Source organism: Petaurus breviceps, unplaced genomic scaffold (genome assembly GCF_028583685.1).
Source record: "Petaurus breviceps papuanus isolate PSGF00001 unplaced genomic scaffold, PetGlider_PUasm1.0 229, whole genome shotgun sequence".
In the NCBI taxonomy this organism is placed as follows: Eukaryota; Metazoa; Chordata; class Mammalia; order Diprotodontia; family Petauridae; genus Petaurus; species Petaurus breviceps.
The window spans coordinates 18,972,434-18,985,603 of NW_027185903.1; the positions used below are offsets into that span (position 1 = coordinate 18,972,434).

General features: G+C 39.9%; 1 protein-coding gene across 2 annotated transcripts in view; it reads right to left on the minus strand.

Moving 5' to 3' along the window:
- Nucleotides 1-2,750: 2,750 nt before the first annotated feature.
- The window catches only part of DMGDH (dimethylglycine dehydrogenase), a 101,403-nt gene continuing 90,983 nt past the window's right edge, over nucleotides 2,751-13,170 (minus strand). For both annotated transcript variants that reach the window (XM_069096307.1, XM_069096306.1), the window contains one exon: nucleotides 2,751-4,177. In XM_069096307.1, the coding sequence (XP_068952408.1) occupies nucleotides 3,962-4,177 (216 nt within the window). In that variant the 3' untranslated portion in view covers nucleotides 2,751-3,961. The remainder of the gene's footprint in view (nucleotides 4,178-13,170) is intronic.

Here is a 13,170-nt window from a genome sequence, read left to right on the forward strand (position 1 = left end):
TGGAACTTATTGTGGTCTTAAGGAGTAAGATACAGAACTAAACCATTTTTTTTTCTGTCAAACTGCTTTCCAGTTTTCCCAGCAGTTCCTGACAAATAGCAAATCCTTCCCTAAGAGGTTTACACTTGGGGGTTTATCAAACACTGGGCTAATTAGTTTGGTGGTTTCTGATACTTGCTTATCTATTTTGGTCCACTGATCTACTTTTCTCTTTTTGAACTGGTATCAAAAATTTTATGATTGTTGTTATAAATAGCAGTAACTTGAAGTCTGGGATATTCCAATTCATTCTAACTTTTTTTTCCACTCTATTTCTCCTCCTAGATTCTTTGAAATATAGTTTTATGAGATTTAAGCAATTTTAACCTCTTTGATCACTATCTGCTACTTGTTTGGTCCTCAAATGGAGGAAAAGAAATTTCTCAGGAGAGATAAAAGACAGTAAGAGAAAACCGTTATTTCTTCATAAGAAAAAAACTGAAGGCCCCTCACTAAATATGGTAAATTGTAGCCAATCTTATTCATTGCCCCTTTATTTCAATGAATAGTTCAAGAAGGAAACAGGATCAAAAATTGGAGGCCCTCTGCAAACTGAGTACCACCTTTTAGTATCCCAGAGTCTTTAACAAAAATACAATCTTTGGATTAAAGTTTGCAGCTAGCATGTTTCTTTCTCATATTTAAAGAAACTTTTCACAAGTGACTTTGATTCTACTCTGACAACACAGGGAGATGGTCTTCTTAAGGTCCCTTCCCAAGCACTAGGGAGAGTATAGTTTTATACACCAGCCTTTCACATGAATATAATGTTAAGAAATTATCCTATGTCTTTCCTCTAAGAACTTCACCATTGTGAACATTCTTTGCTACCCAGTGCAAGGCGTTTGTGGGAGATAATTAACTATTGGTGAGAGAAACTGTCTACAATGCATTGTAGTGAAGAAAAAAATTTAAAAGATTGTGAAAAGCCCATTACAGTGTGAAAATTCTATAAAGTGTGATGTTATGGATAGGAACTGCTGCTTTGCATTATGATCCTTTTTCCCCCCAGGACTTTTCTGGCTGTTTTCTTTGGGGTGAGGGAGGCATCTTCAGTCCTTTCCAGGCTGCACAGTTGCAGAGTCTCGTTTCCACAGTACTTTCTCTGCATGCTCCTGAGCCAGGGACATTTTCAGCTCCCTTCTATGTGTTGTCTTCTCCAATACAATGTAAGCTCCTTTAAGGTAGTGGCTGTCTTCTGTTTCTATTTCTGTTCTAAATGTTTAGCACTGTGTCTGTCACATAGTAAATTTTTAATAAATACTTGTTCACTGACAGACAGACAGAAGGCTTGGAGATGAACTCCTTCCTGGCCATTTTCTGGGTTGTTTGATTCTAGGTGACTCTGTGGAGTTGACCATTCCACACCATCTTGGAGGATGATGCCAAAAGTTCAGCTCTCAAATCCATGATTCAAATATTTTGCCAATGCCTTCAATGGCTTCTACTTGGAACTAGACCAGAGACCACAGGTCAGAGTAGATCTTTTCCAAGTTGGATTTGGCAGCCTTTATGTCCAACTTGTCCAGGTTCTTTTGCTGGCAGCTGCACTTAGGAATCAGCAGTCACTGTAATGGAGTCATTGTTCGTGAAATACTTGGTGCTCATGTTTTCCTAACCATCTTGGCTTCACCACCTGAATAGGGATGGCAGGGATATGAGCAGAGAAGACAGATCCCAAAGGTCCCACTCTGGATTGGGACATCCATCTGTTTCACAATGGACTTGCTGAAGTACATCTGAGTAGGGGAGGAGAAGGTGGAGGATATTTGACCAGGTGCAAGGCCTGGGCTTAGGGGGAAGGGGTGGCACAGAGCAGTGGGACTCAGCGTTATCCTTTCGGATCTTTAAATTCTTTTCTAACTGAAAACCCTAAGAATACTCATAATTTTGCTTTAACAGCCACCACCATTCTAGCAACAATTCAAGTTAGGGAAAGTATAAGTTAGGAAAAGGTATTATCTGGGGATGTTTTGGACAATTATAAGGTTGCTCTCAAATGAAGAAAAGGGATATCTTTCAATGTCCACTTCCCCCCCATCCTTGTTTTAGGACATCATTTTTATTGTTGCAAGATAGCAGAATCATATGCTTTTGACCAGGCCTTCTTCCTGGGCCCCACAAGCACAACATTCCATTTGCAGTCTCTGTGTCTTCAGGCTGTCCCACATGTCTGGGATGCATTCCCATTGGATTAAGCAGTATCTTTTTTTGTTCCCCAAGATTATACAATCCTGCTTGTTTAACTGAGTTCCAAAGAACATCTAAAGCACTCAGAGAGGACAGGGATGGAAGCACAAAGAAAGTCTACTAGTCCATTAGAGCACGGACTGATTTAATTATCTTTGTGTCTTGGTCAAAGGAGGTACTCAATGAATGGTTATTTACTGAGAAAAAGAGTGGCATCTAGTACTCATCTTTGGTCAAAAATCATTAAGAAAGCCGGCATGCTAATTCACAGAAAAAAACCACTCTCTGTAGAAGTTCCAGCTGGTGGTAGAGATCCTAGAGGTAGTGGTAGAGACCAAAATGATGCCTGCACAGTAAGAAATGTGCTAAGATGTCAGCTGAGTCTTCACTTTCCTCATGTAGTGGTCTGACCAAGAAAAAGAATGGGTTTGAGATTCCCAGTGTCTGAATACTACATTATATTTCATAACACATCTGATATTAGCAAATTTGTCATGTTTCTAAAAAACACAAATTAAGAAGTGTTGTTATAGCTTATTTATTCTAACTATAGTTTTTTTTTTCCATGTTTCATATCCCGTTTTCTTTAATGGCTAGCAAATGTGTTTGAGCAAAAAACATACATTCCACACACTGGTTGGTTATAAATAGTGTCACCTTTAAGAAAAGGAATATTTTGGATTGGTTCAGCCAAGTAGACCCAAATCATTTCTGAAAGTCGAACAAAGAATAATTTCCAAATGGATTTCTCGCTGTGCGTAACGCTAAGTGCAGCCCTGTCAGCTTTTATACTTTATTTTGACCTGCTTTGTAAAATGATATTCAGAACAGCTCAGTGTGATGTCAACTTCCATTAATTCTTACTTCAATGATAGGTATTCATTATTCAAACCGTGTTTCCACTGGCACAATCTATTTATGCTTCAGTTTCTTTGCTGAAGGCTTGGAAGGAACAATTCCTAGGGAAGACTATGTTCTTTCTTTGCAATTTTTCTCCTAAAACGACCTTCCAAAAGGACAATAAAGATTGTTCTATAACAACCTCTGAGTTATTTTCAAGGCAGATATTGTGAAAACATTTAATGTTTCTTACACTTAAACAGATCTGTCCTTAAATTAATCAAGTACTAAACTAGTTAAGATGTATTTAAGATTATTTCCATTGTGAGCATTTTCAATAATTGCTTATTTGGATCACCTGAGGTTGTCCCATAAAGGGCGCCTCACAACAATAATATTCTTGTTTGTTTTAATTTGAGACATGAACACAACTATTCTCTCACTGATTTGTAAACATGAAAAAGAATACAAATTTGTAAAATGAGTTGTCGTCTTTTAACAGTTATGGTGATTACATGTTGGAAAAAAATAACTTCTTGGGATCTTTTTGCTGATCCAATGCTGCATGATACAATACTTAAGAAATAAATTGTCTTTCACCAGTAAGTTTTTGGTTTGAAAGGACAATGCAAATCACTTATTTGAAATCCTGACTTTAAAAAAATAGTAGAAAACAGGGGGAGGAGGGGAGGTGGATAAAAAGGGAACAAGTTTTATAACGAACCTAAATCTGGATTTGGTTGATTTCGAAGTTGATTCATTAATGGAATTTGGAAAAGAAAATATTCCTCAGAACTACAGTGATTCATTATCCTGAGAGCAGTCACATAGTCGCATAATTTGGAAAGCAGCTGTAAAACTGCTAAGGGTAGTTTTCCTCCCTCCTTTTCCTTCAGACTTGGCTATTTCCAAGCTTTTTCTGAAGTCGAGCTCTGGCTGGTTCAGTCCAAACCAATGGTTCTTGAGTTATGGTTGCTGGGTAATATTTGCCCAGTAGCTCAACCTCTACTCTCTGTCCCACTTTACTAAGCTCCATGGGGACATAAGCGAAAGCCAGACTCTTCTGAATGCTGTAACTGTAGCTTCCAGAGGTGGTGTTGCCAACAACCTGAAAGACAAAGGAAATGATTCTCACCATCTGCATCACTCATTTGTGCGTGGTCATTTATGTATTAAAGTGTGTTTTCCATTTGTCCTTGACCATAGGAAACCACTCTGAGTAAAATAAAGTCAGTGGATAACCACTCACACGTTTATATTGTGCTACTCCATTGACATAGTACTCTATTCAAATAATGGTGTACTATGGCCTCAGACAAATGGCTCTACTTTTCTGGGAAGAAAACAAGTATTAAGCAAATACATACTCTTGTGCCAGGCACCGTACTAAGAACTTTACGTTTGATCTAGGCCTCAGTTTCCCCAGCTATAAAATGAAGGGGATTTATTAGATAATGACTTAGATAACCTCCAACTCTTCGTAACTATGACTACAGGAATAACCACGATATTCCTATAGGGCTACTCAAGCAAAGTTCAAGCCTCTTGACACAAACAACTAGCTGTGTGATCTTGACTATGTTATTTTTCTTCTATAGGGCTCAGTTTCCTCATAACTTTTAATAATAGTAACTATTCCACTTTCTATTCTCTGTTTCTTGCTGCTTCCATCTTCTGACACTTATAGAAATATGATTGTCTTCAGAAGGCATCTTTCATATCTTTCACCCATGTACCCCTCCCTAGTCCCAATGGTCCAGGAGAAGGATTAGACATACTTCTGGCTCCTAAGTATTGCTCTCAGATCCTTTCTCTGCCTCTCTATCTCTGAGGATCACTTGATCCAGGTGTCTTACCCTATCCAGCTTCTCCTGGAAGTTATCTACCCTAGAGATCATACCCCCTTTTTTCTCAAGGAATTCAGTATCTGGCCTTTTCTTCAATCCATCCCTTGCCCTTATACTTGGGAACTTTAACATACATGTTACTGTTCCCTAAAACACCCTGGCCTCCCAGTTCCTCATCTTATTCAACTTCTATTACCTGTGTCTTCACTCTACCTCATCCACTCAATCGGAGGGTCAGTCACAACTTTGATTCTACCATCACCCACCAATGTGCCAAATTAATGATCAAGTTACTATATTGTATTGAACTATGACATCTTGTCATTCCATGTGGGGGGCCAAGTCTAACAGATTCTTGAGCTTGTGTCTGAGTCCAGAGACTTCTGACTTGCTCCGAGTTCAAGGACTTATTAAGTTGTGTCTGAGTCCGGACTTGTTGACTGGTTCAGATCCAGGAGGGTGTAAAGTCTCCTCTGGACAGGTGTGCCATATCTTTCCCCAAGAAGAATATTTGGCAATCAGTATCAAGAAATATTGCTGTGTCTCCTACAGGCAGTCTGGGCATGCAGGAAGCAGCCTTGGTAGTCAAGACTGTTACTAATATCTATGTTTAGCTGAGTGCATGCATGAGAAACTGGTGATTCAAAGTTCACTGTAAAACTCTCCATGCATAAACAAGAAAGACATATAATCAATTATACTACTCTATTAAACTAGCATTGTTACCTAATTATGCCGGCCTAGCCTGAATCTTTTGTTCACCGTCCATCCTACAATGTCAGTTGCTGGCAATTCCTTCTCTCTGGATGCCTCATTCCTTCTAAATCTTTTCTTCATCCTTACTGTGACCTCCAGTTCCTCAACCACTCAGACTCACCACCCCTCCCCCCATTATCCTAGCTCTGGCTTCACATTTCTTCCTTCCCAGTCTTAACAGCTCAGTGTTACTCTGTTCTCCATTGCTATGTCCCTTGGTCCCTTGACCTATCATGCTTTGCCAAATCCCAGTCCTGACTTGTCCTTAGCATCTGACTCCTCTGCTCCTATTCAAATGTAGCTAGAGAGTGCTGGAGGAAGTCATTTAACTGTCCCAGTTACCCAGGCTCACAACCTCTATGTCATCCTGGATTCCTCACTCACTGTCAACTCACATATCTAATCTGTTGTCAAATCTTGTCATTTCTACCTCAGCAACATTTCTCTTATGTGTCTCCTCTCTACTCAGGCAGCTGCCACCATCTCATGCCTTTTGGTAATTTTCCCTGTCTCAGATCTCTCCCCACTCCAGTTCATTTTCCACTTAGCTGCCAAAGTGATCTTCTTAAAAGCTCAGGTCTGCCCATGTCACCCCTTCCCAACTTCATAAATATCAGTGGCTCCCTATTACTTCTAAGATCACATATAAAATCCTGTTTGGCTGATCTTGTCTCTCCCTACTCCATGCACTCTATGATGCAGCAGCATTAGCCTTCTGACTATCTCTTGGACACACTGTATCCCCCAATTTTTTCACTGGCTGCTTGGAATGCTGTCATACATTGTTGCCAAATCCTGGCTTCTTTCAACACTCATGTTTTACCTCTGAGATGTCTTGCTGTCTCTATGTACATGTATTCATAGAAATCTATGTGTATATGCATACAGACAGATCTGTGTGTTTTTTATTGGCACATAGTTATTTATATGTTATGTCCTGAGTGGGAGTGGGAGCTGCTTAAGGGCAGAGGTCATGGTTTTATCTTTCTTAACATTCTTAATGCTTAGCACAGTGACTGACACCACCCTGCTGACGGGGCTCACTACAAACTCATGTCATATAATCTCACGTAGGCCCTTTACTGCAACAGGACAGTAGTTTTACTCTTCCCTATTGGACTCTCTTTTTCTCACCAAAGAAAGTGTCCCTAAATTTCACTTCCTTTCTCAAGTCTCCCCCCATTCTCTCAGAAGGACCTTACTTCATACTTTATCGAGGAAATAAAGATGATTCACATTGAACTCCATCTCCCTACCATACATTTCAAAACCCCTTACTATCATTTTCATTTTTATCTCTGTTACTCAAGTCTCCGATGAAGAGACGTCTCACTGAGGTTAACACATCCACATGTACCGTTGACCACATCCTTCAAAGTCTCTTGGCAAATTGCTTTCCCAATCATATTTCTCTCTAATCCTCACTGTTTCACTATTACTACCTTCTTCCCTTCTGCCTATAATTTCACCCAGGACTCACCTTCCTTAAAAAGCCCTGCACTTGACCCAAACACCTCCTCAAACTCTTTTCCTACATCTCTCCTTCATTTCAAAGCCAAACTCTTGTTAAAAAATTGTCTGTTCTCATGGCCTCCATTTTCTCTTCTCTCGAATTTCCTGTGCTTTACCATTTTGACTTCTTAAGCTTACCACCCCATTGAAACCACTCTCTTAGAAATTACCAGTAATCTCTTAATTTTCAAGACAAATGACCTCTCTGAGTCCACACCCTCTTCTCCTGAATTCTTCCTCTTTTCTGGGTTTTCCAGACTAATACTCCCCTTAAATTTTATAGGATTATTATCCTCAATCCACACTCTAAGAGTGGGTGCAACCCAAGGTTTTGTTCTTGACCCTCTTTTCTCTCTATACACTCTTTCTTTATAACCTTATCCTTTCCCATGGATTAATATCATCTCTGTACATATGACTCCTAAATATTGATATCTGGCCCTACTTTCTTTCCTGAGCTCCAGGCCTTAATCACTGTCTGTTGAACAATTCAAACTGGATATCCTGGAGACTTCTCAAACCTATAATTTCCTAAACAGAACTCCTCCCAAACCTATCCTTTTTCTTAACTTGCCTGTTTTAGTCAAAGCACCACTATCCTTCCATTCACTGAGATTCCCAAGCTCTGTCTGAGTCATCCTCAGCTCTTTACAATCCTCACATATCCAGTCAGTTTCAGCACTACCTCCACAATATCACTCATATCCCTCCCTTTTCTCTACTCACATAGCTGCCACCCTAGTTGAGATCCTCATCACCTGTCACCTGGAATATTACAGTAACCTCAAATTGGTCACCATGCTTCAAGACTCTCTCCTCTCTATCCAATTCTCCATATGTATGGGTGTCAAAAGCACAGATCTGACCATGACACTCTCTTGCTCTATAAATTTCAGTGGCTGCCTTTTGCTTTTAGTATCAAATATAAACTCCTCCTTTTGGTATTCAAACCCCTAATCCCTACCTATCTTTCCAGTTATATTACATTTTAATCTCACACACTCAAAAGTCCATGCACACTGACCAACTTCCTTTCCCTCATACGTGATGTTCTACCTCTTGTCAAAGTCTTTGTACTGTCTGACTCGCATGCCTCGAATAGACCTTGTCTTCATCTCCATCTCTCAGAATTTGTAGCTTCCCTCAAAGCTTAGCTCAGATGCCACTCCTCCATGAAGACCTTTCCTAAACCCACATGCTGTTAATACCTCCCCCACCCCACACTACCAAAAAATGTCATTTTGTATTTAATTTATATATGTAGTATATACACTTATCTACCAGTATTTTAGTAAATGTTTAACAATTGTCTCTCTCAGAAAAGAAAGATGTGCCTGGAATGCATTTTAAGTTTAATCTGCATCATTACCATGTTTCTCCATTGTTTTCATTAGGCTAGACAATCAACAAAATAATAAATCAAGTCATGATTTGCAGCATTTGCTGATTTTCAAGATGTAAATGCTCACACTGAAAATTTAACAATCATTTCTTGAGAGCTGGGAGGAGCTGCCTCCAGCATACCCCTGCATGTGTATATATTATCTCTTGATACATATAATATATGTATAATATTATATATATATGTATAATATTATATATATATATATAACATAATTGGCTGGATAAAGCCAATGTTATCAATTTGGGAGACTGGAGGAATGGTGATGCTTTTGAACAGAAATAGGGACATGGATAAAAAGGGTAGATTTAGGGAGAAAGATAAGTCCTGTTGAGAAGTCTCCTGGACATCTGGTTTGAAATGTTCAATAGGTAGTTCTTAATGAGAGAATGAAAGCTTAATAGTGATTAGATATGGATCTGGGAGTCAGCAGCATAGAGAAGATAATTAAATCCACAGGAGTCAATGAGGTGACATGAGATAGAGAACAAGGAAAGATGATGATAGTGGTAATAATGGTAGCATTTATATGGTGCTTTAAGGTTTGCAAAACACTTTACAAATATTATCCCATTTTAGCCTTACAACCCTGGGAGGTAGATACTATTACTATCCCCATTTTGCAGATGAGGAAATTGAGGTTGATAGAGGGTAAGTGACTTAACCAGAGTCACATAGCTAGAAAGTACCTGAGATTAGATTTGAACTCAGGTCTTCTTGGTTCTAAGTTCAGCACTCTATCCACTGCACCACTGAGCTGCCTATATGGATTATGACAGAACCTTGGGAAGCACCCCTAGAAATGATATGCATAGTGAACCAGCAACGTAGACTGAGAAGAAGCAGTTAGGTAGGAAAAGAAGGAAAGCAGTTTCATGAAAACCCAGGATCTAGGAGGGGTCATTTCCAGTTGTCCTAATCTATATCTTGCCACTAGAAACACTTGGCTCCAGAGAAGAAAGTGAGGCTGGTGACTTTGCACAGCCCTCCCTCCCTTAAATCCAATTCACGTGCAAATCATGGCATCACTGTCCTGAAGTCATGGTCCTCTTTGAGAACAAAGGACAAACAACATCAAGAAGGATCTAGGAGGAGAGGATGATCAATAACATCAAATGCAGCAGAGAAGTCAAGAAGGATGAGGATTTAGGAAAGGCTTGGCAATGAAGGCATAGTTGGTAACTTTGGAGAGAGTGATGGGGTCAGAAGCAAAGGGTTAAGAAGTTAAGAGTTGGGGCGTCTAGGTGGCTCAGCGAGCAAGAGCACCGGATCCAGTGTCGGGATGACCTGGATCAAATCCGGGCTCAGATACTCAGCACCACACCCAGAAATAACTGGCCATGTAACCTTGAGCAAGTTACTTAACCCCGATTGCTTAAAAAAAAAAAAAATTAAAAAAAAAAAGAAGTTAAGAGTTAAGAAGTGAGTGAGAGGAAGGGAAGTAGAGGCAAATAATACAAATAGTTTTTCTCTAAGAGTTTGCTTCAGAGAGGGAAAAGAAATATAAGGTAATAATTTGAAGATTTTATTTTTTAATGAATGAGAGGCGCTTGGGCAAGTCTGAAGGCAGTAGTGAAGGAAATAACAACTGAAGAGCAGTTGATAATTAGAGAAAAAGAGGGCTTAATTCAGAGTCAATCTTCTGAAGAAGATGGGAGAAGAAAGGACAAAAGGCACATATAGAAAGAGGCTGGTCTTGGCTAAGAGAAGGGCCATGTCTTATAGGAGACTGAAAGGATGAAAGACAGGGAGATGAAGTTAAAGGGTTTTGCTATACAGAGGAGGGCAAAAGAGGGAGCTCTTTGAACAGTCTCCGTTTTTCAGTAGAGTAAGAAGGGAGATTTACAACGGAGGTAGGGGAGGAGTAGGGTGTGATGTCTGAGGAAAAGAAGAGAAGGTTTGGAATAGTATCTGTGTATATGTTGGGGGGTGGGGTGTGAAAGGAAATCAATTAAGAAGGAATAAAAAAGGACTGCCTTGCTGCAGTGAGGGCCCAATTGAAATTAGATAACCTAAATTAGTAGCATACCTCCAGGCATCATTGTTATATGATTTCCTACAATTTTATTCAGTAGCATCTGCATAGGAGAAGAGGAGAAAAGATGATGGTAGTAAACCAGGGATGGTATCTGGCAATGGATGAGTAACAGTACTACAAGGGTATGAAGGATTAGTTAACTCTAAGGTAGAAATTGAGAAGGGAGGAAAGTGAAATCAGAGCAGAATTAATAGCCTAAGAAATTACTTAGGATGATAGTGAAGAATAGGAATAAGGCATAGGAAGAGATGGAATCATAGGAGATTATGGTCAGAAAAAGGAGATGATATTTGAGAGAGGTTTGGAAGATGGGCAGAATTTGGATCTGCAGAGGAAACAGGAAAGACCATTCCTGGGCTGGTGATAGTATGAACATGCAATTAAAATATGCATCAATCTGTTTTACCATAAGATCCCCCTATACTAATATATAGCAATTAGTAGATGATTTCCTAGAGAATTACATGAGGCATATAGAGGTTACGTGATTTGCCCAAGGTCACACATTTGCCTAAAGTCAAGGCAGTAAACTTCAAAGGCAAGATTTGAACCTTGATCTTTCTAACTCTGCTTCTGACCTTCCAGACATCAGCATTTGTGATAACCACATAGTTTCTATAATGAAATTAATGGAACTACAACTAAAATAACAGAAAAAAGAGGTCGTTTGGGAAAGCAAACCAGAAAAGATGAGATGAAGATATATGTGGGGACATATATGAGAGGTCAAAGGCAACTGATAAAAATGGTCATGAGAAAATAAAATCTGAAGTGAACATGGAAATAGAATGAATAGAATAGATAAACAGATCAAATGAAGCAAGAAGAAGAGGTTAGCCCAGAAGGCTAAAGTATGCATGGGGAAGTTTGGAATAAATACCACCAGACTGAAGGGACAATTTTAAGGCAAAAAAGAATAAGAATAAGAAAAACAATCCACAGATAATATAAGAAGGAAAATAAGTATTGTCTGAAATATCCTTCTCCATAAATCATAGAAATTAATTAAAAGAAGAGAATGGGGCAGATAGGTGATACAGTGGGTAGAGTACAAGTCCTGAAGTCAGGAGGACCTGAGTTCAAATGTGGTCTCAGATACTTGCTAGCTGTGTGACCCTGAGCAAGTCACTTAACCCTGATTTCCTGAGAAAGAGAGACAGATAGAGAGAAGGGGAGGGCCAGGGGGGAAGAGAGAAAGAGAGAGAGAGAGAGAGAGAGAGAGAGAGAGAGAGAGAGAGAGAGAGAGAGAGAGAAGAAAATAGAATATAGTCTTATTTAAAATGTTTTTGTGTGACCTCAACATTCTATCCATTCTATCTAAACAATGGAGGACCACTCAAATCCCTCAGTGAAGAACTCATATCTCTCAGCAAACAATCCTAAAAGATAATTTCTAACCTTTTAGACATCAACACATTTTCAGCATTATGTATTGACTCCTAATTTTTTAAATCTTAAACCTATAGTCAGGAGGCATCATGATGATTCTTGATCTAGTTAGGGAGAAAAAAATAGGTGATGTAAAAAGAGAGAGATACTATAGTCAGCCAAGGGTTTGCTGGGATGATACATGCTGTTTAAACACATTTTCTTCTAGACTACTAGAGATTATAAGTGAGAGATCTAAGAAATGTGCATCAGCAAGTTTCATCTGAAGTATAATCATACTTTTTTGACCCAGGCTCCCCCAGGAGCCTTTGCTTTATCTATACCTGTGCTAGAGGGACCTGTGTCTGGGCCACAATGAGAGTGAGCTTCACTCACTATCATGTACACAGTCACCTAGCTAAATCAGAATGAAGTTAGGAAAATCAGGACATTCCAAAATAAGAAAATTTTGTCCGGTAACCTGGTCTATCCTCTGCCTCTGGACAGGTTCATCTAAACCAGAGGTCCAACTTAAAAAGAAACCATCCATAAGGAACCCTGCAGGCTGCATGTTGACTTAGAAGTTCTGGCCATTCTCAGGAGTGTTGCCCCAGCTGTGTGTTTGACATTTCTGACCTAAACTGTCCTTTGGACTTTTCACCTCTGCCCCACTATCTGTTTATCCTGGAGATGCTTCTGTCCTTTCATCCAATGGTGAGTTCCTGGCTTGAAGGAATGACCCAGGCCACCCATCCTCACTTATCTCCTGATTCTCCAGATTTTTCCACCTTGCTCCCATGTAAACACCATTCCTCCTGCCTTCCCACCCACACCTCAACCCTTACTGTGTTCCATCTTCCTTTTATATGCTGTCTTCCGATTTTGGGGCAGAGTAGAAGCAGGACCTCCCCACGGCTCTGGCTTCCACCTTCCCCAATCCATGTAAAAAGGGGACTCTAAACAAACTTTGGAGCTGCAGAACCCACAAAATGACACAGAGAAGCTAACCTCCCACTGAGGACAGCCCGGCAGGCTGGCAGGAATTGGCCAGAACAGGGCTCTGGGAGCTGAGCCCAGCCCCAGGCTTTAGCCCCAGGGTGGGCCTGACCAGCTGATGGCTGGAGGGACTCCAGATCAGCAGAAGCTGTGGCCGTTTCCAGATTTATCAACACGTAGAT